At 40.2% G+C, this 24717-nt stretch overlaps 1 protein-coding gene across 1 annotated transcript; it reads right to left on the bottom strand.

Moving 5' to 3' along the window:
- Positions 1 to 1539: 1539 nt before the first annotated feature.
- Positions 1540 to 23940, bottom strand: FRS3 (fibroblast growth factor receptor substrate 3). Its single transcript, XM_063444365.1, has 6 exons — positions 23794 to 23940; positions 18856 to 18938; positions 17929 to 18115; positions 17393 to 17554; positions 14407 to 14558; positions 1540 to 2861 (listed from the first exon to the last, which is right to left on the bottom strand). The coding sequence occupies exons 2-6, from the start codon at positions 18913 to 18915 to the stop codon at positions 1872 to 1874; spliced, it is 1551 nt and encodes a 516-aa protein (XP_063300435.1). The 5' UTR covers positions 18916 to 18938; positions 23794 to 23940; the 3' UTR covers positions 1540 to 1871.
- Between the last annotated feature and the right edge of the window lie 777 nt (positions 23941 to 24717).

Here is a 24717-nt window from a genome sequence, read left to right as displayed (position 1 = left end):
GGTGACATAACGTAGCAGTAACAACATTGATATCCCAATAAACACTGACTCAAAATGACAAATTCACAATATGCACAGAGTAAGATAACCATAAATCCATCCAGATCGTCCTACATACAGATTTGTTATGCCTTTATCTCAAGATACTGCAAAAATAATATCCATTGATATTTTCCGTGCAAGATAAATTACATCAGGGAATATGTAGAATTTTGAACGGTTACAATCGCTGCACTGGACCCAGAATAAATATATATTTATTATATAATCATTTTTGTAGAGGGTGAATGGATCGGGGAGGGAGTTTGGCTAAAGGTTGTAACCCTAACATAACTTTGTTTCCAAAAGAGAGCCTGCCATTAAAGTGGATCTGTCGTTTTATTCTTCGCATGAGACAAATTACAAAAATCTGCCTATATTTTCTAAAGTGTGTTCAGATGTTGTGTTGACACTTTACATACTTTCTTTCTGAAGGTAAAAGACGTAGTCAAAATGTGAACTAGCTTATAGTACATTCTCCTTTTTCTCACAATAACTCGCCTTAGACTGACCACAGCTATCAGGTTGTGTGTGCGCGCCTTGAAAATAATGCTTATTCAGCCACCAATCAAGTTACATAGCAGCAGTCAATTAAGCTTTAGATAGTGTGATCAGGAAAAAGTGATTAACAGTTTTACATTTTGATTTAGCGCCCAAGTGTGCACAACAAATATTTGTAAACAAAACAAACCAGGAGAGGGGAACACACACAAAATAAGGAATGTTATTAAGACAGGTAAACATTAAAAAAACAAAAAAACAAAAAAGACAGTTCCACTGATACTACAAATAAACTTAAATGGGGATTGTTATTCTTTGCTACACCTAATGATGCAGCTTGGTTAATGTATGCTCCTCAGTTGCATTTTTAATCTAGGAGATTCAAATGAATGTAAACATGTGTCACAAGGGAAGGGGATTTAAAACCACAGTTACATAAATGTATGACTTTTTTACATGGCACAGGTAGAAATATTTGGCACTTTGCATTCAAGTAAAAAATACATAAAAGGGGTATGGTATTCAGAGTTAAAATCCTTCATAGCTGATAGACAACTTTGTGCCCCCTCTATACATGTATATATTTATAGAATTATTTAAATATATATTTCATAAGTTTAAAAGGCCCATCTTTTCTTATAATTAGCACCTACACATAACTTAGATTCAGCAAAATGCATTATTGGGTATATACATAGTTCTTTTGCTTGGGATACATGCAAAAGTCCTAGTGACATCACAAGGTGCACATCTCTAACCACTAACTCAAGCTCGGAAAGAGACATGACCATTAGCATGTGGAGCAAGACTGGACAATGCTTCCTTACAGCACAAAAAGCATGGAATGTTTACAAAAATAAATAGAAAAAAAATAAATTAAATCTGCCAGAGAGGAACAAAAAAACATTCTACAAAAGCAATTAAAAAAAAATAAGTTAAATAATAAATAAATAATTAAATTAAATTAAATTTAAAAAAAAAAAAAACTTTGACCCACAAATAGCATTTTCAGCAGGATGCGGTCATGGCTGTGGCCCTCAGTCCTGTGTCTGGCCAGCCCTTGATGCACATAAGAAGCACCATGTTTACTGTGGCTGTCTCAAATCCTGCTCCTTTTTTTCTCCCTCCCGAAAAGTTAATTTGCACATTCTTTAGAGTGTGGGAAAGTTTGCTCCACTGGGAACATTACACAACAGGAACTTGGTGTGATGAAAAAGAGACCAGGGTTTAGTCACATAAAAGGGCACAGAGAAAAAAAAGCCAGGAGGAGCCGCTGAGATGGCTTTTGAAAAAGATCAGGGATAAAGACAAAGAGGAGTCACAGTCCGCATTTACAGGGGCAGGTCCGTGCTATTGTGCCGGGTTTTTCTTGATGTTCCGTCATCTCGAGGCATAGCTCTCTGGAGGCTAGACATAGCAGCTGTCTTTTTGAGGTCAATAACAGCATAAGAGTCTGCACGTCGGCTTGGGTGATTTGGAGCTGGGGTGCAGGTTATTTGAGGGATCTGCCTCCCCTTACCTTCACTCTTCCCCTCAAGCTCCACTTGGATGTAGTTGAGTTGCCTCTGTTCTGCACGTGGCCGCCTGAAATCAAAGCTGAATACACTGGGCGGACAGCTTCGTCGGGTATGGCAGTCTGGTCGATGGTGGTGGTACCCACCACATGCTGTGGCACTTTCTGCATTCATGTAGTTTTGTAAAGGGTCATCGTGGTAGCCATTAAGAGATGGGGTCATGGCCTCAGCAGAATCCTCCTCTTCTTCATCTTCATCCTCTTCATCTTCATGCTGTAATGACTGGCATTCCCACACAGGAGGCAGGGAGGGCAGGTTTTCATAGTGAAGCATTGCTGTTCTGCGGTGTGAACAGCTGTTGTAAGGCAGCCCTTCTGAAGACAGTTTTAGACCCCTGCTGGCAGTCCCCCTATGCAGAGCGATGTTTCCTGATGGCACTAAACCATTTATGTTCTCGTAGGCACACTTGTGTGTGCTCCACTGATCCTTGCACTCATTGTTATTATTGTGTGGTGGCAAGGGATCCCTCTCGCCACCACAGACATGGCCCTGGCAGTCTCTGTGGTGTCGGCAGAATCCATCTGCTCTCATAGGCATTCGTCTATAGGCAGGAGCTGGACCCAAAACAAATTTCACCTCCCCAGGCTGAAGAAAAACCTGGGGATTTCGCTCTTCCATTGAGCATCCTGGGCCCAGCATATGCCTTGGTGGGTCATGGTAGGTTGCATGAGCCTCAGGTAAAGAGTGCATGCAGTGCCGTCCTCCTATTTCCTCTTCTCCACTAGCTGTATTCACATAGGTGTGAGACTGTAAAACAGGGGGAAAAAATTAGGTATTCTATTTGGATTATAGCCCTTCTGCAAAAACAGTAACATAAGTGCAATATCGTTTCCGTTTAATGTATTATTTGTGAAATAGTTCAACACCTTTATGTTAAGTGAATATGATTCACGCACACATTGGACAACTGAATGGAAGTCACTGAATTATTTGAGTAATCTGGGTAAACTACAAAAGCGTGAAGGTAGTCTGAGTTTTAAGATTTGTGATTTGTAAACTACGCTGTAATATTTTTCAGAATTTACCACCATTTCTAAATTTAAAGGACCACTCTAGGCACCCAGACCACTTCAGCTTAATGAGGTGGTCTGGGTGCCAGGCCCTTCTAGGGTTAACCCATTTTTTCATAAACATAGCAGTTTCAGAGAAACTGCTATGTTTATGAATGGGTTAAGCCTTCCCCCTATGTCCTCTAGTGGCTGTCTCATTGACAGCCGCTAGAGGCGCTTGCGTGCTTCTCACTGTGATTTTCACAGTGAGAGCACGCCAGCGTCCATAGAAAAGCATTATGAATGCTTTCCTATGTGACCGGCTGAATGCGCACGCAGCTCTTGCCGCGCGTGCGCATTCAGCCGACGGGGAGGAGAAGAGGAGGATCGGAGGAGGAGAAGAGCTCTCCGCCCAGCGCTGGAAAAAGGTAAGTTTTTACCCCTTTCCAGAGCCGGGCGGGAGGGGGTCCCTGAGGGTGGGGGCACCCTCAGGACACTCTAGTGCCAGGAAAACGAGTATGTTTTCCTGGCACTAGAGTGGTCCTTTAAGCGGAGTTTACATTGGTAATGCTGATTAAAGGAGTAAAGACAAAAACGCAGAATAACGGGACAAAAAGCAAAGCATGCTTTAAAAAAATAAAAATAAATAAATAATATTTGAAGTAAGCAAGCTGCCACTATCACAGTGAGTGATTATATTACATTAATTTACTAGAAAGCCAGTAACTTAATAGTGCATTCCAAGGAGTAGAAGCAACTGCAGAACAGGAGACATGTAAGGGGTAACCTTGAGCAAAACAATTCAATGTTATAAAAAAAAAAAAAAAAAAAAAAAAAAAAAAAAACAGTGTTGCTTCCCCAGTCTTTTAGTTATAGGTGTAATATCCTCCACCTATAACTTTATTTTCACTTTGAATTCAAATAACATTGGCACTTACTTTAACCCCTTAAGACCGGAGGGCGTACTATTACGTCCTTTTTAAAGCGGCTCTAAACGCCGCAGGGCGTAATAGTACGCCCTCCGTTTTTTTGTAACTTACCCGGTCGCCGGCGAACCCACGCCGGCGATCGCGGTTGGGGGGACTCCCAGGGAGCCCCCCGCAGCACGTCCACCCTCTTCAGCCCCCCCGGGCCATGCGAGAGTGAGGTCCTTGCGAGGACCTCACAATCACATGGCCGGGATAGCTGGCCGAAATCAAATAAAACAAAAGTAAAATAAGTGTAAAAATAAATATATACTTAGATTATATATATATATATATATATATATATATATATATATATATATATATATATATATATATATATACACACATACACACACACACTGTCTAGGTGTATTTTAATAATATATATATATATATTAATATCAAATTACACGTAGACCGATACCGATTAAATATATATATAATTATTGTTATATATATATATATTTATATATAATATAAAAAAATATGTAAATACGTAAAAAAATAAAATTAAAAAATTAAAAATAAAATATAGATGTGTTTTATTTCGTTCCAACTGTATTGTGATAATATATATATATATATATATATATATATATATAAAAATACACGTAGAACGAAATATATATATATATATACATAAATATATACGTATATATCTATATATATATATATATATATATATATACACACACACACACACACACACACACACACACACACATTAATTCTACACATATATTTATGTAATAATTTTACATAATTAGGTATCCTAATTAATTACAATTAACGGGACCTGCCTGACAACCCATGCCGAAAGTATAGGGAATTTAATTTGCTAGCACTATATTTAACCCTATAACTTTCCAAGACACCATAAAACCTGTACATGGGGGGTACTGTTTTACTCGGGAGACTTCGCTGAACACAAATATTAGTGTTTCAAAACAGTAAAATGTATTACAACAATGATATCGCCAGTAAAAGTGACGTTTTTTGCATTTTTCACGCACAAACAGCACTTACACGGACGATATTATTGCTGCAATACTTTTTACTGTTTTGAAACACAAATATTTGTGTTCAGCGAAGTCTCCCGAGTACAACAGTACCCCTCATGTACAGGTTTTATGGAGTTTTCAAAAATTACAGCGACAAATATAAGGCTTGTGTTTCATTTTTTTCACATTAAAATTCGCCAGATTGCTTACTTTGCCTTTATGACCCTATAGTAGCCCAAGAATGAAAATTACCCCTATGATGGCATACTATTTGCAATAGTAGACAACCCAAGGTATTGCAAATGGGGTATGTCCAGTCTTTTTTAGTAGCCACTTAGTCACAAACAATGGCCAAAATTGGCGTTTTTTGCATTTTTCACACACAAACAAATACTAACGCTAACTTTGGCCAGTGTTTGTGACCAAATGGCTACTAAAAAAGACTGGACATACGCCATTTGCAATACCTTGGGTCGTCTACTATTGCAAATGGTATGCCATTATGGATGTAAATTTATTTCCTGGGCTACTATACAGTCTCAAAGGCAACGTAACCAATCTGGCGAATTTCAATTTCAAATGTAACACGCTATATTTGACCCTGTAACTTCCCAAAACACCATAAAACCTGTACATAAGGGGTACTGTTTTACACGTGAGACTTTGCTGAATACAAATATGTGTATTTTATTGCAGTAAAAAAAAAACAGTATTATGACATTGACAGTTAAAATGTCATGTAGAACTAAAAAAAATTTATTTTCTCCCATCTTTTTCCATATTAAATTATGTTTTATAGCTAAATATTTGATATTAAATGAAAGCCCTGTTTCCCCTGAATAAAATGATATATAATAAAGGGGGGTGCATTTAATATGAAAGAGGTGAATTATGGTTGGACAGACATTTAGCGCAAATGCCAGGTTTTGTTTACATTTTGTTTCGTTCACAACTTGTACATTTGGCTGCGGTCTTAAGGGGTTAACATTGTTGAGCTTTACTGAAAAATAAAGTATTATGTAAATGAAAAAAAAAGGCATTAGCCGGTCTATTCAAAGACAATTTCTCAAAGGCTGTTGAGAAAGTTTTTGAATAGAAGCAAAACTCATTCAAGTGTTTTCTCTCTCTGCTACTATTTTTGTCCTACCCCCACCCCCCTATAACCGCTACTACTATTCCTTTTTGCCTTTTGCCATGGAACTTTATCGCCAGTTTTTTTTTTTTTTTAAATGTCAACCTTATTAAGTTATACACATGCCCATTAAGCTAGAGAAATCACATTCCATGCTAAGGAAAAGGGAATTCACTTTCCAAAACAAAAATTACTTCTCAAACCTAAGTCGTATCTTGGCAGAAGGAAGGGGGCTAACCTAAAAACCAGGTGGAGTGATGAGAGCTGCTAGCTGATGATCTGTAAGATATTTTCAGACATATTAAAAGAATATCAAAAAATATTCTCACAATACCTCTGGGGAAAAAAAAAATAAAAAAATTATCAAGAATAGCCCTCAAATATATAACTACAAAATTTATGGATGGCGGAATATCATTCCCAGATGTATATCAAGTACATGATGCAATCATGCTTTCTCATATCCTAGAATGGAATAATTATAACATTGTGGACAATTTGTGGATAGACCAAGAACAAATTTCGAGTAATATACCTGATATTAAACTATTATATTGGATTGATTCTCCAACATTTAATAAATTAAAAACAAGATAATATTGGATATTTTTTCTAATCTACAAATCCTGAAGAAAAAATTACAGATTATAGAACATCTAACTATAAATTCACCAATTGAAATAATACAAATATATATATAGAGGATATTAACATAAAAAAATGGAAGGATAATGGTCTCGTAAAATTAGCTGATATTTTAAAACCAGACCTTCAAATAAAATCGTTTCAACAAATTCTCATAGATACAAAAGGTCTTGATAATGAACAATTTACATATATTAGAATTAAACATTTTATACAATCCAATCCAATACATAATACCTCAGTTATAGATAATATTCTTAACATAGAACATAAGAATAATATGGTCTCAAAAATAAATAAGGTTCTATATAGTAGATACAATAAGGGAAAAATGAAATCTATGTTGAAATGGGAAAACGATATAGGGAACGAGTTTTCACTAGATCAATGGAAGGAATCATTCGATTTACTTAGGAAAGCGATACATAGTATAAGTTTGTATGAATTACAGATTAAATTGGTTCATAGGTGGTATATGGTTCCTGCGAGAGTTGCAAGATTCCATCCTTCCACAGATCCTCTCTGTTGGAGATGCTTAAGATGTGACGGAACGTTTAGACATATATGGTGGGCCTCCCCTCCCAAAAAATAAAAATTCTTAAAAAGAGATACTATAGTCACCAGGACTACTACACTAAAGTGTCTCCTATCTCAGTGCTGCACTATGTGCAGCATCTACATTTAGCATCTCCACGCTCTGCATGGAGACGCTGAACATTCCCCATAGAGATGCATTGATTTATTGCATCTCTATGAGGAGATGCTAATGGATAATTGATAATCTCTGCTATGAAGCCAGGCCAGCTACGTCGAGACCAACATGGTGTTGCAAAAAAGGTGAGTAAGAACACCATTCCCATGCGATCAGAGAGGGCTGGTAACAAACATACACATTCTCCCACACAGTCACAAAGTATTTATTATTAAACACTCAAATAGATACACACAGACATAAGAGATACACAAAAAAAATGCATATTTTGCCACCCTCCTGTTTACTACCTCTTGGGCTCAGAAGGGTGGCTTTTCTGGGGTCCAGTGGGACTGGGCAGCAGCAAGTGACATTAGGTTAGTTGGGCTGGCTGTGGCTGATGGAAATAGGCTGCCAGACTCCCACTCCTCCCGTCTCTCCAGCCCGTGCAGATCTCTGTGCACCGGGAGAAGCAAAGGTAACCAATTACTTCCTCCCAGCACTGAGGCCACGCAGGGGAATGGGCGGGCAGCTGGCTCTTAGTAATGGGACGGGGTGGAGGCCAGCTCTGAAGAATGGGGGATGGCTCTGAGGAATGCAGGCGGGCAGGCAGGCTGGCTCTGAGGAGGGAGGAGAGGGGAGCGGGCGCCAAGCAGGCAGTCCCCTGCCAGCTTGCAATTCCCCTGCGGTATTGTAATAGGAGGAGAAGGAGGGAGTGGGCTGACAAATCCCAGGCACCAGGACAAAATTCATAGTCACCATGGCGACCTGGCATTTGTCAAGGCCCGACACAAGCCCACAATCCAAACGGATTTGGTAGATTTGCCTTTGCCTGCTGTTTTCTCTGAAGTCAGTCATAATGTTTCACAACTTAAATTTCAGATGGTTGTGCATGTCCTTGAAAACATCAGAAGGGAGAATAGAGGTAAAAAATTTTGTTAAGAGAGGCTTGAAAGGACTTAATGAAGAATATGACATATTTACATTAAAGGGACACTATAGTCACCTGAACAACTTTAGCTTAATGAAGAAGTTTTAGTGTATTGAACATGCCCCTGCAGCCTCACTGCTCTGCCATTTAGGAGTTAAATCCCTTTGTTTATGAACCCTAGTCATACCTCCCTGCATGTGACTTGCACAGCCTTCCATAAACACTTCCTGTAAAGAGAGCCCTATTTAGGCTTTCTTTATTGCAAGTTCTGTTTAATTAAGATTTTCTTATCCCCCGCTATGTTAATAGCTTGCTAGACCATGCAAGAGCCTCCTGTATGTGATTAAAGTTCAATTTAGAGATACAATTATTTAAGGTAAATTACATCTGTTTGAAAGTGAAACCAGTTTTTTTTTTTCATGCAGGCTCTGTCAATCATAGCCAGGGGAGATGTGGCTAGGGCTGCATAAACAGAAACAAAGTGATTTAACTCCTAAATGACAGTGAATTGAGCAGTGAAATTGCAGGGGAATGATCTATACACTAAAACTGCTTTATTTAGCTAAAGTAATTTAGGGGACTATAGTGTTCCTTTAATCTGAGTAGGTGTAATTTTATATTTCACTTGCCGTTTTTGGTTATTAGTTTTGGTGTTAATTTTTATGATTTTAATGTAAACTTACAGAAACTGGTTAATATTTTCCTTAAGAAACCTTTATTTACTTTACTCCTGCACTTTTCTGTATTTTATGCTTTTGCAAAATTGCCACTTAGTTTCACAGTCTAGCACATTTGTGCTTATTTTGTGCACTTTAGCAAGGTTTCGGCTCTACTCGCTCATGCTATACTTTTGTACACTAGTGATGCTTCTGCTTAATTCCTGAGCCTTGCACAAGTGCACTTATTGTTTATTGCGGGTCTTTTGCTCCTGTGATGTTACATGGTTCTGCACATGCTCACTTCGTTGGGGTGGTGCTCCACTTGCATTCCACCTTAGGTGAACTTGCTATTTTGCACTCCATTGACAACTTTTGGTTTTGTTAATGCGTCATGCTTTATTGCCCATCTCCAATCTTCTCCCATAATGGAATGAAGGGGTAAGTGATTATTAACCCTAATTGATTTATTGTGCACTGTATATATTGGTGTTATGTTTTATGTGGTGTTAGCTTGTCAAAGACTTTTGTTAAGTTTGAAATGTTGCTGTGTGTTGCGATCCAATAAAACGCTCATACTTGAAAATAATGAGTGCTTCTTTTTGGATGTGTCGAAGGAATCATGACACTTTACCCTAAATGCCCTGTCATCATCCTTACCACAAGCTTTTTAGGTCTTTGTAGCAGATTGTATTAATGCTGTCCTCAGAAATTCGTATTGAAAATGTATTCGTGTAATGGTTTCCCTGTATATCTGTAAAGTGTATGTAGCTTTCGTATGATTGTTCGGTAGTTTCATACGAATGTAACTACCGAACCATCAGACCACCCCAGTGAGAAGTGTGCGCCTCGTTAAGCGTTCACACTCTGTAAACCGCCGCTTAATTGATACATTGTATGTGCCTGTGTGGTCGCCGTTCGGTATACGAACCACGTGCGGCGGCCATCTTACGCAAGAAAATCTCAGCGGTGTTTGGTCGTCGAGTGTCTGGAACTCAAATCGGACACTCAAACAACCGAACACCGCTGAGACCACCAGAGCTCCATAACTCCTGAACAGAGGGACTAGTCAGCCCCTTGTTCGGTGAAATCAATGTCCCGAACAAGGGAATTAATACGAATGGAAGATTAGCTGTGGATGGCAGGTATTTCTATGTATTTTAACTCCTGAACAGAGACCGACCGCAAGGCCAAAACACATGGAGCCTTTTTCGGATACAACCTCGTGTGCGGTCGGTCAAATTACACCCTCCACCTAACTCCCAAACCCCTGGTCCGATCTGGGTGAATTTGGGATATGTTAGTGACCCAGATCAGGGCTACCAGGGAGTACCCAAAGTATTATTCTACCTAATTGTTTTGGGGTACATCCAGAATTAGGGTAAAACTCCAGTATGTTTAATGGGATTATGTGTCACACTGAGGGGAGGAGATGTGTGGCAGGTAACTGTTACATTATTAGTTACTGTACTAATTATGGTGAATCCCTCCCTTGCATGGGAGAATGCTTTAAAAGGAGGTTGTGTGGATTAAAAGTTAGTTCTGCTCCTGATGCTGTGTGTCGTCCAGTCACTGGGATCCGTATTGGGATATTCGTGGATTACCTTGCTTGCTGTGATTATTACTCTATGGTATTTTTATTACTTGTTCCTGAGCCTCCCTGGGATCTTTAGTGGAGTTAACCTGTGAAAGACTCTCCGCTACAGTCTTCAAGATGCCCTATTAATTCTGCACAAGGCAATAACTTAACTAAGGATTCAATTATAGAAAGCAGAAAACAGGAAGAAAGCAAAGCTTTTCTGGGTGTGTTCTGCCTCTCCAGATAAAATGGACTAGATCCTTAAAGTAACCCTGCCAGATATAGGTTTGATGTTTTCTAACCACCTGGCTGACTGGATGTTACACAATTATGTGGTTTGTCTCTTAATGCTCACGTGTCACAATGTATAGTGAAAACTATTTTTTTATTCTGGATCAAAAGGACAAAAATAAAATTCAACGTTTCATCTATGAGGCCTTAATCATGTATGTATTCCGGACGAAACTTATTTAATTTTTGTCCTTTTAATTCAGAACAAACATTTTTTGTTTTCACCCTACATTGTGAGGTCTGTGGACTTTTCTCCTTAAGCAGTTCCTGATAGTTGGCGGACCCCCAACCACAGATTTCAAATGTAGACATTGTTATTTCATTTATTTTGTGCATTGTCCCTTAATACTATTAAAAGCCCATATTTTAATATATTACCATTACCCCAGTATCTTGCGGACAGCATCAATCATGTTTCAGTGGGTGTTACATATCACTGTTTTGGAAGCACATACTTGTGTCTCATAACAGGTTAAAAGTTACCAACATGGGCGGGGCGGGGCCGGGCCGCCGAGCTGACTGGAAGCCATCTGCACTGGCTCCAGTTCCAAACCCATGGAAATCACATAAAACGGTGGTACCGACCGACCCAAAGCCTGATATGCTAACACCATTCAACAGAGCATATCCCCAGCTTTAATCCGATACCTGGAAGGAACCCACTGCACACCAGATGAGCTAAAACAGCTACCCTCGGCCTACTAGCCACCATAAGCCTGAACACATGCGGTCGCCGAGATTACTCTTAATGCCAAGACGGGAAACAGTCTCACGGAGGAAACCTGGACATGAGGAGCCCTACCGTGGCTCGGGGCACGGCCCCGCTCCCCCCCCTCGGCCGGTGGGGGTTATCCCGGCCACATGGCGGCAGAACAGCCTGTCGGAAGAGTGGACTATATTGCTATGGGGACAGTCACAGCGGATACCTTACAAAAGGCTGCTTAGAGCCCCGTTAACTGCGCTCCAGACCGCGAAAACTACTCACCTATCGTGAGGACCAAGCATGGGCAGTACACGTGGCCTTCGGTGCTGCCGGCCTCCGGATGGATTCCCCGGCAACCAGCCCGCAAGAGGGGTAGGCGCCCTGGCCTCCGGGTCTGAGGGGTCCCCGGAGACACTTGTCCCTGATGCCGTGAGCCCTGTGGACCAGGTGGTGGCAGACGGTCCGGCGGACCAGTGGCCGTGACTGACGTACACCATCCCCAAGAGTGTGGCCGGCGCCGGGAGAGACAGGGGGGGCACACACTCCACAGAGGATTGAGAGGCGATGGGGAGGTGCAGGAGGCAGACGGTCCGTAGACTCTAAGCGTGGGGGTCATGTGGACGGGTCCTGCCTCTGAGTGCCCACAGAGCCATGGAGAGTCCTGCTGGAGACCCGGCGAGCTGAGGGACATATAGCTGCTGTGCCAGAGACCAACATTTTCCCAGCGAGCCACAAAATGGACTATCTGCTTCAGCACACCAGGGGCGCAGGGTGAAGGTTTGCAGTAGCCTCTATCCCTGCTGCCACCCGGTCAGCAGAGCTGAACTAAAGGGGTATTTACCTTATAGTTGCCCTATGCTCAGCGGCTTAAATATTTAGCTTAAAATGTTTTATATGCTTAATATACCACACAATACTACACATACCTATGTCACACAGGACTGACAAGTCTAACATTGTCTCCGCACTCAAACGCAGGTGACAAATACTCACATACCTGTTATAATCATACTTCTAGAAAAAAGCCATCACCAGCTACTTGCCTGTTTAACATGATTGTACCAGCCTAACTCTACCACCATGACACACAGGCCCAGCATAAATATGCAATGTATGTTCTACTTTGTCATTTACCTTTCCTAAACTAGATACTAGCATTGCCGGTTAGGTCCTTTTTGCATTAACGTTACCAACTTAAGCTATAATTTTTGATGTTAGGCTATAATTTTTGATGTTAAGCTATAGTTTTAAGCTATAATTTCTGATGTTACTATGTCTAAAACCCGGTTACCTCACCATAACGGGAACAACCAAGCGTTAACTCTAAGGCACTAATCTTACGCTCCCACATATCCTAAGCCATTGCTGTAATCTAACTATGTCCTTCATTATCAACAATGTGCCTATAACCCACTGCTCTATCGCACCAGTATAGCACTGTTCCTCATGGCACGTAATTATTAAAATCCTACTCGATATTACGCAAATGTCTAATCAGCTTTAATGTTATCCTGTTAAACTTGCATGAAACTCCAAATTACCAAAAAATGTGCAAGTTATTTATGTACCACATTTATGTTAATCACTCTATGAAAACCGCGCTTGTGAGGGCTGATGTGGCTGTACAAGCAATGTTGTAACCTCCTATGCACAACAAAAAAAAACATTTTATGTTGGCTTTGTGTAAATAACATATCTGTTCTCTCTCTCCATTTTTAGATTACCTGTCCAAAACCGCTTCAATAACTTATTCTGTTTCTCTCCTCTCTCCATGCTGCTGGTAAATTTACTTCCCCTTGCAGGCATTGCTTTCCTTTAGGCTGAATTCAAGCAAGAGAGAATCCCAGAGGATAGACTGAATGATTAAATAAGTGCAGAGCACAGCCTACTCAGCCTGCTGATAGACACAGACTGAACTGAATGAGATAGGTGGAAGGTGGAAGGTGGAAGGGGCTTTTTTTTTTTTTTTTTAAACCTCTGATTTTATATAAATCTAAACATTTGCCAGCAATTTCTGCTAGCATGGTGTATAGCTGAAATTTGATGCTCTATCATTTAAGTTCAAGTTGGGTTTGTCCTGACAGGTACCCTTTAAAAGTAGAAGGACTTTACAGACAGTCACAATCTCAAAATTATCTAAACAGCCTTTGTTATTCACAATCAATGTTAGCCTTTAAAGAACCACTATAGGCACCCAGACCACTTCAGCTCAATGAAGTGGTCTGGGTGCCAGGTCCATCTAGGGTTAACCCTGCAGCCGTAAACATAGCAGTTTCAGAGGAACTGCTATGTTTCCATTAGTGTTAATCCAGCCTCTAGTGGCTGTCTCATCGACAGCTGCTAGAGGCGCTTCTCACTGTGATTTTCACAGTGAGAAGACTCCAACGTCCATAGGAAAGCATTGAGTAATGCTTTCCTATGGACTGATTGAATGCGCGCGCGGCCATTGCCGCGCATGGGTATTCGGCGCTGACGTTGGAAGAGGGAGGAGAGTACCCAGCGCCGAGGGAGCCCGGCGCTGGAGAAAGGTAAGAATTTAACCCCCTCAGGCCCTTTGAGCCCGGCGGGAGAGGGACCCTGAGGGTGGGGGGACCAAAGACCCTATAGTGCCAGGAAAACAAGTTTGTTTTCCTGGCACTATAGTGGCCTTTTAACTGTTGCATGTAAAAACATAAAATGGCATGGTTATTACTAGCTGCAGCATACCTGATCCTCTGGGGTCATAAGGCCAAGTGTGGAATCCTCACCAACAGAAGGGTGCCTCAGATTTCCCATTGTGGGATGACGGGAGGAAGGGAATGACGGACCCTCCCGCGGAAAGTTGTGAAACCCATTGGGAAATCCTGTGTATCCCAGAGCTACAAAGAGGAAATGGGAGACAAAATGGAAAAACAAATTATAAAAATCTGAAATAATTATTTTGTTTCACAATTTGTTATCCAACTAATAGCACAGTATGTCTAAAAGACTGTCAACAGGTTATGGTAACGTTATAGCATTTTGTGTCATGCACCAACTCCCTCTTCCTGTTGAACTTTCAAAACGGGGGGGGGGGGGGGAGGGGATTAACAACATATATTTATTATTCTGATGTGCCAGAGGAAAAGTAGCATTTTGCAAGATACCTGTACCATGCTCTTTTCGCAATAATGAACTGTACCAGAGCCTCCACACAGAAGCGCATTCTTGCTCAAATATAAATGCTCAGTTTTAAACCCTTAAGGACACATGACATACGTGACAACCCTTAATGGGTTAAAAAGGGATAAATGATATCATAGAAGAGAAATGTATTGCTTTCCATGGAGTAGTACATGACATAAATTGATAGAAGTTCAAAAGAAGGGCAATTTAGTAACAAAATAATTAATGCTGCATGTGATTTTAGATTTGATATGAATCTATCTATTCTAAGCATCAAGAAACAGATCATGAGAAAAGATTATTTGTGCTTAATGGATGCACCATGTAGAAACGGCAAGCTGCTTCTCATTAGCGTAGTTAGGGGAATAAAAGGCTGCACTCAGATATCTGGCATTGTTGGCTGTGTAAGTAACACTAGCAGCTTTTGAAATGCCTGGCACTATTACATACATATGTTGCTAGCTTGAAATGGTCATATTTAAATCTTTATCGCGCCAATAGCAGACGGAAAATACAATTAGCAACAAATGTTGTGAAAGAGGTTATTATTTTATCGCGTAAGCAATCATTTTGCACATTTAGCCATTCACTACAACATAAAATCATGATATTTGTGATTTTATGTTGTAGTGAATTAAAGAACACTGTATGTCATAGTCATGCAAAACTATTGAAAGCAAGAAAGGATTATTTCAAATTCAGAACATTCCGCTTTTCTGAACTGCTTTAGGGATTAAAAGTACCATCCTCACTTTATTGGATTCAATGATTCCCTATGAGAAGTGATGCAGGTGTAGTGTGGCGAGTGCCGAACATGAACCCTGAGGGGCGACAGAGTTGCTTTTATGGGCAGTTTCAAATACATGCTTTTATTTGTAATCCCGGAATGTTCCTTTAAATAAACAATGCCATTATTAGGAACACTGCATTTTACCAGCAACTTCAATGTTTAGAAAGTAATTAAAGGACATGGTCATCATGATGCTGTTTTTGCATGGGACTGTTACTTATGTTCAAAGTTTTTATTTAAGGGAAAGCAAAGCTTCAAGCTGCTTGGATTACAACTGCCATCATGCAAAACTAATAAACTCACTTATTCTCAGAGGTTTCAACTGTCACCTTTAAAGAGACATTAAAGGCACCCAGAGCACTTCAGCTCATTGAAGCGGTCTAAGTACAAAGACCTTGTACCTTAAACACTGCAATGTTTACTTCAATAATTACATTGTAGGGTTAAGACTGCCTCTAGTGGCTGTAAATCAGACCACCACTAGAAGCACTTCCTGCTTGCACAGAAATAAGTAGGCTGTGCTCTGCACTAATTTTATCAGGCAGTCCATCCTCTGAGCATCTCTCCTGCTTAAATTCAGCCTAAGGGAAAGCAATAGATAAAAGTAGGTATGAAAGCCTACACGTACTAGGAGATTCCTAACCAAATCGAGAAAAATAGTGTTACGGGAAAGCAATGCCTGCAAGGGGAAGTAAGTTCACTAGCAGCATGGAGGGAGGAGAAAAACAGCCAGAATGAGCTGTTAAGGCAGCTTTGGACAGGCATTCTGAGAATGGCTAGACAGAACGGATACATTTTATTTATGCAAAACCAACATGGCGACTTTTAACCTGTTATGAGGTGCAAGTATGTGGTTCCCAAACAAGGATGTGCAGAAAAGGTGTGTATTACAGCAGTTGTGGCACCCACTGAAACATGATTGATGCTCTCAGCAAGATACAGGTGTAATCTCCATTACACCTGTATCCACCTATATAGTCCCTTAATACTATTAAAATCCCATTTTTATTTTAAATAAGTTTTACTGCAATTGGAGTGGGAGGACCTTATGCATAGTAACCCTTTAACGGCACATATACAGACGGAAAGCTGCTCTCATTTCCTAAAGCGAAATTAATGTCTCTGGGCGTGACAGTTCCTTGTTCCACAATACAAGTTACAAGTGAGTTATGCTTTAAATTTGTATTTTAATAATATCTGCTTCTTTAATAAAATAAATTATTAAAATTACTCTGCCGCCTGAGAACAGTATAATAGACAACATACACAATATTTATTCTGACTGCAGTTTAACACCACTTGAGGGATGAAGAGGCTGCTAAAGAAACCTTCATAATCCCATGTCCTAAGAAAAGTCTTACTCTGTTGATAGCATAGAGTGGCTGTTGGCAACATGGACAGCCTGCAAGCTTATACAAGGGATAAAAACACCATGCATCTCATGCTAAATGCTGGATCTTGTTAATCACTGGAATTGGAGGAAAAAATAATGAATTTTGTTTAATGCATTAGGGAAAAGCTACAGCATTGTGTTAAAAACACAGAAGAATATCTGCTTTAAATTCCCCTCAGCATGGGCCAGTTTTGATAAGATTAAAATGTAGCTACCCATTACAGATTTTAAAAATGGCTGTTGCCACTATTCTTGGACAACTACCTCTGAATTACTAATAGCTTAGGTTTCCAATGGTAACACTGACTTCACTTCTCACTCACACAGGGTTTTTACGAGATTCCAAACTTTTTAAGTCTCCTCACCTCCAGGAGCCTGTTGGGTACGCTGTAGATCCATCTCTCCTGGGTGACCAGACCTGGTGATTATAACTGGCTCTTCCACTACGCTTATACTGTTCCGTTGCATCAGCTCCTGCAGCAAGTTGAAGATTTCTTCTGCTCTTGAGCATTTAAATGCAAATATTCCTGCAGAGGAGGAACATTAGGATTACTCTAAATTGAACATTAAAATGTGGTCAGTGATATACTATAAACTGTTAATTTGTACTATAATTGCTGATTATTCTACAAAAAAAAACCAAAAAACTCATCCATTATGAGACATTTTTTTAATCCACATATTATAACACTATGCGTGTGTGATTAAAGGATACCTATATTCAAAGAGAACACATGTTTTCCGATGAGGAACATTGGATTGGGTCATTGTTCAAAATAGATGCTCATCTAAAAAGTCTTACTCCGTTTGAACCTTTCATTAGCTTGGCAACCTCACTGGGCCAGCAAAATGTAATGAAAGCGATGTTTCAGCAGCCATATCCATAAAGAAGCAACCATACCCTGACCAGTCTGGCATCGCCGACCACTTTCAAAGGAGAAGAGATTAGAATCGTAGCCATAACGGCGCAGGCAGAGGTATGGCCATCTCACAGCATCACGCTTCCGGGTGTGTAGGACAAGCTCAGTCTGTGTTAATTCCATGATTCCTGAACCCAGTTCTGTCCCCTCATCATCAACGTTGGTGACCTGCAGAGAATAACACACAACACAGGCTCTTAAAATTAACTTGTTATAGGGGGTTTCTTTAGTTCACAAATCCAATAAAAGTTATCTTCTTTGCAAACAGAGAAGAGAAGTTATCAATAATAAGCACTCATTTCTAGGAGATAGCTTTAAAGTTCAATGCTTTACTTAGAAATGACCTGTGTCTTACCATCAGCCTGGTAAGGTCCCCACCATGATATAATAGGACACTCAGTAGATAAAGATTTATTTATTTTTACTGAAATATAGATTAAAGTGCAATTGTGATATTTTTGTTGAATTTTAATAAATACTGAAGATTATTTTATCTGCATTATGCTTGGTTGATATAAATTGTGCTAAAGGAGTTCTATAGTTTCAGAACTTTAATCACTGAGTGTCCTATTTTCCAAACAACTTAGATATAGATATAACGTTTGGAATGGTGTTTTCCCTCAACCTTGTTAGTCTTTTGCCCAGCTGGTCTCCAAAACAAAGAGGCTGTGCTGATGTCAATACAAGCTAGGAATTGGACACAGAAAAATTAGCAGAATACAATTATCTAGGCGTGAGCAAATTATGAGTGGGTTTCAAATTGACTAGTATCCAGAGCTACGCATTACTGGTGGAAAAAACAAACAAACAAAAAAAAGAAATATCGATATTTCTGCCGTGAACTAAATGCAAATCTTACCAAATAAACATGGCTGGTGTAACAGTACAGCACATGCACACTCATATACCTTGAACTTAGTGGGATGATTATCTGGGAGTCCGTCTCGGCAGCTGCAGCAGCTACCCATGACGTCAGCACATCAGGTGACCCCTGCTCAGAGAATAATTAATAATTACACAGAGAAATAAAATTTTAAACTTTTACAGTAACAATTTACAGTGGACAGTTGCTTTACACATGACAAACAATGTGGCTGCTCCAAATAGTAGGAGTTTCAACAAAATAAATTGTTTTCCATCTAGTCTCAGGGTTTAAGAACAATGAATCTAAAGGCAGGAACTGTGGTTGAAAACAAAGTAAAGTTCAGGTTTGTTTTAAAAAACACACACTATAACTGTAGCCAATGCACTCACAGTCTTTGTTTAAAATCCAGTCTTTATTGGGTCATGTTAAAAACAATCGTTTTTAACATGGACCAATAAAGACTGGATTTTAAACGAAGACCGTGAGTGCATCTGACTACAGTTATACCTTAGATATCTTAAGCCACAGTATGCACCAATCTGCATCAATTTGAAGGTTTGGCCAGTGTGCAAGGACCTCTATTACTGAGATATATATATATACACACACACACACACACTATCTAAAAACACACATATGCTGGGACAATGCTCATAGAATAGCATTGGAGACCTACAGTACATGTACAGTCACAACACTCCGCCAATCTGGTGCCTTTAAGTACGGAATCCAATGCATTTCTATGAGAAACATTAACACTTGAGTGTCATCATGCCCTGAGCAATTATGCCGAACACAAAATACTTACGGTAGATTATTTAAGATATTAAGGAGGAAGCACCTCTATAGGCTGTCAGCCTTAAAGCCACTAGAGATGTGCTTTCATACTAATGTAAATATTGGTATTTCTCTGAAATGGCAATGTATGACATTATCTGTATAAAATAAATTGTTTGGTGCTTAGAGGGTCCCTTTAAATGACTAATTTCCCAAGCTCCAAAGTTTAGGATGCTAATGCAATCAAATAATTGTTACAAAGAGCTACATTTTTAAAAAGCCAGAGAAACCTAAGTTATTGTATGCAAGATTTGTCATGTGACGCAAAATGTACCGTAAACATTAAAGCATGGATACTTCTATGTAATCAAGGTACACGAGTCTACCCTGGTCAAATATGTTTTCATCATGCAACTGGGTTGAATGATTACCTTTTAGATAGAAAGTATGGTAAAATGAGTAGAGACCTAATGTCAGAAAAACAAAACCTTAAAAATAAGCAATTCATTGTCAATCTAGTCCTTAAAACTTGTGGGAGAACAAAATATCCTGCTTAGTTAACACTATCTTTTCTATAGAGCCTCTAAACCAGAGGTAAGCAACTTTCAGCACTACAGATGTGGTTGACTATATTATTATTGCCAGCATTATAACTGTAGGATATAGTACACAACATCTGGAGTGCTGAAACTGCCTACACCTCTATAAAACATTAAAGGAACAACACACCATAACCACTATAGACCACTTTAGTGGTTATGGTGCCACAACGCCCTAAAACAGTAAGTAGTGCTACTGACAAATTATCTGGGTCCCACCAAGTGCCTGCTGTCACCTACGCTGCAGTTGGAAAGCTCTGCGGTGCGGGAGGCTATCATTGGCTGAAAGCACTTAGATGACATTCTCAGCCAATGAGCCATCCCTACACGGCAGGGTTTGACTCTATGAAGCTAATGGAAGCTCGTAGGATCTTCCATTTTCAAAGGAGACCGCAGCAATTGCCCAATGGTAACTTGTCAAACTGTTCTCAAATGATTTGGACTGTAGAGATTATTGTGTTACGGGTGTTCCTTTAGTTGAGTTGACCAGACTATTTTAGAACAAGATCCTTAAAGAACAGATTGTGACGATTATAGATTCTCAATGGACCATAATGAAGTAAGGGAATAGTCTTTTAAAAGGAACACTTTAGGAATCATGGCTACAACAGCGCACTAGCCGGTCGCTTTTACAGCACAGTATGAGCTGTAAGTTCTTGCCCAGGTAGCGTCAACTGATCGTTCTCAATGAGCTAAGCCATGTACCAAGACAGTCGCTCATTGAGCTGTGGTAGAGGTAAGGAGCAATGACTTCAGGTAAGAAGTCAACACGTTCTAAAATGGTCTCCATACAATGTTGGGGGACACCAAGGCATTCTTGTGCCTTTGTGATACTTTAAACATATAATGCACAGTCAATTCTGTGACCATTCTGTATCATCCAATTCATTAATACAGATATCATCTTGTCCTTTTAATCTGTCCGCTTCCCAAATACTTATACAGATCAATTCTATTGTCTTGATCTGTATAGATATCTCCACTCTTTAAATGGACTCTCGAAGTTGTCTAGATTGACCATTGCTGTAACTGTGTAGCTGAAAACATTGCCGTTCTCCAGGAAAGGCAATGTTTTCATTGTAGAACTAACTTGTCTGGAGTGGCTTTTATACTGACAGCCACAAGTGGCATGTGTGCCGAAACAGTGGAGTAAAACTCCACTATGTCAATCAGTGGTCTCAGATGAGCACAGCATGCCGTGCACGTGCACTAGCCTCCCAATGATTTCCTATGAATTAGTTTAAATCATCAAGCATGATGATCTCAGCCAAAGAAGTGGAGAAGAATACTGGAGACAGGCACTGCAAAGGAGAAAAATTAAGTAAAAAAATAAAAATAAAATAAAAATCACCTTTTTAACCCTTGCAGCAGGTACCCAATCGCACTATAGTGTTAGGAATATACATTTGTATTCTAAACTCTATAGTCTCCTTTAAAGTGGCATTTTCCCCGCCCCCCGCTCCTCTCAAAAAGTCTTTATATAATACTCACATTAACGGTGTTGGAATTTTACTGAAATTCCAATGAAGTCAAAAGATATACTAAAACGAAGTAGGGGCTTGATAGAAAGATGGAGCTACCTTTTGTCAAGCCTCGTCAACCCCCGAGCCATCACTAGTGGAGGATCCCACAGTCTTGCAGGAACCTTCACAGATCTCAGTGTTGTTCTCTTGTGTATATGACATGGACTCCTAGTGCTTCAGCTGAACAGAATCAGCAGAAAAAGTGTGGCGGCGAAGGTTCGGGTAATGAAAAATCAACTACCCCAGCACCCTATGGCAACAAAACCCCCAGTGGCACTGTCGGGGGTCTTTGCCGGAGGTCAGCGCTGCACAGAGCACTTTAACTCGATTTTGTTTAGTGCAGGCTGCTCCATAGAAACCCTCCAAGACCCGAATTGACCCTGGCAGGGGCTCCCAGCCTGTCCCCAGGCGATATGGACCAGTGCTTGGTTTTGCCAGCTTCCCAGTACTGATCTCTGCATATTTGTCTTAGAACAAGGCTCTTTCAGAATTGCACTAAGTGTGCCAACATACCACTATACACGGTGTTAAATACAGTAAATGTCTAATTTCTAATAGAATTGATATTAGCAGTGGGTTGGGTTAGGGTTATAGCTGGGCTAGATTTATGGGTGAGAGTAGAGTTACACTTCGTTTTGGTGTAGGGTTTGCTTTAGGGCTAGGCTTCGTGTAGGGTCAGGGTAAGGGTTAATACTGTTTTAGGGTTGAATTTAGGAGTAAGATTACAGTAGGCATAGAGTTAGGGTTAGCATTAGGTAAGGGGTATGGTTGGTAGAGCGTTAGTGTGGGAGTTGGTATAGGGTTAGCTTTAACTATCAAAAATTAATTTAGATCCTATTAGATCCATATCCTATTAGATCCATATTACATATTAATGTAACAATTAGGACTGGTAACAATCTATTCGTTGCACAAAAATTAGAAAAAACAAGTTTCTTTACATGTTTCCCCCATTTTTGCACATATAATGTTACATATAGGATGTTCAATGAAAGACATTTCTGTCCTTTAAAAAAATTATATATAATATGTATGGGGGCCCTTGAAGAGAAACCCTTAAATTACAGTGGAACTGTAAAATTCAAGGTTTTGTTTTGGTTCACAACGTAGACAACTGCCTCTGTCCTTAAGGGGTTAAAGGGACACTAGACCACTTCAGCTCCATGAAGTGATCTGGGTGCAATGTCCCTCAAGTTTTAACCCTTTACATGTAAACATAGCAGTTTCAGAGAAACTGCTATGTTTACATAGCAGGGTTAATCCAACCTCCAGTGGCAGTCTTCCTGACAGCCGCTAGAGGTGCTTCTGCGACGCTGGATGCAAAATTTGCTTCCAGCGTGCAGAACGTCCATAGGAAAGCATTGAGAAAGGCCTATGGACTGTTCGAATGCGCACATGCCGCGCATGCGCATTCCGCTCCACTTGGGAGCTGACATCGGCTGGGGAGGAGAGGTCACCAGTGCCAAGAGAGCCCAGCGCTGGATTAAAGTAAGTGGCTGAAGGGGTTTTAACACGTTCAGCCCAGTGGGAGGGGGACCCTGAGGGTGAGGGTCCCCCAAGGATTATATGTGTCAGGAAAACGAGTTTGTTTTCCTGACACTATAGTGATCCTTTAAGTAATTAAAAGTGATCAAAATATTTCCAAAGACGATTAAAGAATATAAAAGTACAGCGGATAAACATTGTGGGCATTCTCCAGCAATATTTATCAAAATATTACATCAGATTTGTATAGTTTCTGTTTACAAGTAGATTGGTCCAATCTATACACACACACACACACACACACAGGCACTGCGTGACATTTAGGCCTGATTAGTAGCACAGAAAGTGGAATTGTGAGCTGAGCGTGTATGTATATACAGAACAAAAAAAAAGGAAGAAGAATTAGTGAATGCACATAACTCATCTATGAAGATTTTGATTACTGGACATAATACATTTCATATATCAATCATTGCTACCATAATTTATTGCTAACTGCAACACATTCCTACACATCTACTTACATGTTTCTACCCAAGTACGTTATTCTGTGTTTCAAGTAACCTTTGAGACAATTTTGTTTCTAAAGTTGCCTACCTTGATCTGGCCATGGGTGAGGAATCAGAATGCTTTCTGTACATTCAGGGAGTGACAATCCCACTTTGAACCCATATCTTCCTGCATGGCATCACGGTGCCAGCGATGCCATTGACTGCTTGGTGACATCCATTGCTCCCTGTATTACCTGTCGATAAGAAGAAAAGTATTACATGAGAGATATGGTAAACCCAAATCACATGAAATTTGCTGTTTCAAGACCAATATAAAATAGCACTGTTTTAACCAAACAGGCAAAATAAAATGACCTACCCCTTGCATCACAAGCTTTAAAAAAAAAAAAACCACACACACACAAAAAAAAACACAACAATACAGAAGAAGTCTAATCTATAAATCATGGTAATTGATTATTTAAATAAAGACATCTTGATATAACCCATAGGATGGTATTATAAGAGGATTTAAGCCATTATCTCAGAAGGAGGGATTGCTTTGTTTATATAAACCTGGGAACTCAGTGGTCTAATATAGAATGCTAAAATAAAAATAAAACCCCCTGTATGATGATAGGGGCAAGTCGATAACAATATTAATCTCTGAATGACACGTGGATGTGGGCAGATGATGCTCTGCAGAGGGATATATACAGATTATATATACACAGACCCCCATATATATATAGCCTCCATCCATCTCACACACACGGGGGGGGGGGGGGATAGGGCAGTATGGCCATGTTACACGGTATGAATGGAGCGGGATGGTGCAGCCATAGAGATGTTATGATACACACACAGCCGCATACATACACCCATACAGCCCCCTCCGCCCGTGTACTCGCCGTGGCTCGGGGGGTCAGTGCAGCCCCGCACACCGCTCGCTCTCATGGAGCCGCTTCCAATCTGCGGCCAGTCACAGCGGCAGCATCTCGCAGCCAACCCCGGGACTGACCGACCGACC

This window comes from Pelobates fuscus, chromosome 1 (genome assembly GCF_036172605.1).
Source record: "Pelobates fuscus isolate aPelFus1 chromosome 1, aPelFus1.pri, whole genome shotgun sequence".
Lineage (NCBI taxonomy): Eukaryota > Metazoa > Chordata > Amphibia > Anura > Pelobatidae > Pelobates > Pelobates fuscus.
Note: the sequence above shows the minus strand (reverse complement) of the source record. Positions and strands in the feature narration are given on the sequence as shown.

What these genes read in the sequence shown, in the direction of transcription:
- FRS3 (XM_063444365.1), bottom strand. Translation starts at nt 18,915, where the DNA reads ATGGGTAGCTGCTGCAGCTGCCGAGACGGACTCCCAGATAATCATCCC. An exon ending in ATCATCCCACTAAGTTCAAG is followed by an intron (nt 18,116 to 18,855) that starts GTATATGAGTGT and finishes TATTCTCTGCAG; the next exon opens with GTCACCAACGTTGATGATGA. An exon ending in TTATGACCCCAGAGGATCAG is followed by an intron (nt 2,862 to 14,406) that starts GTATGCTGCAGC and finishes CCTGTTTTACAG; the next exon opens with TCTCACACCTATGTGAATAC.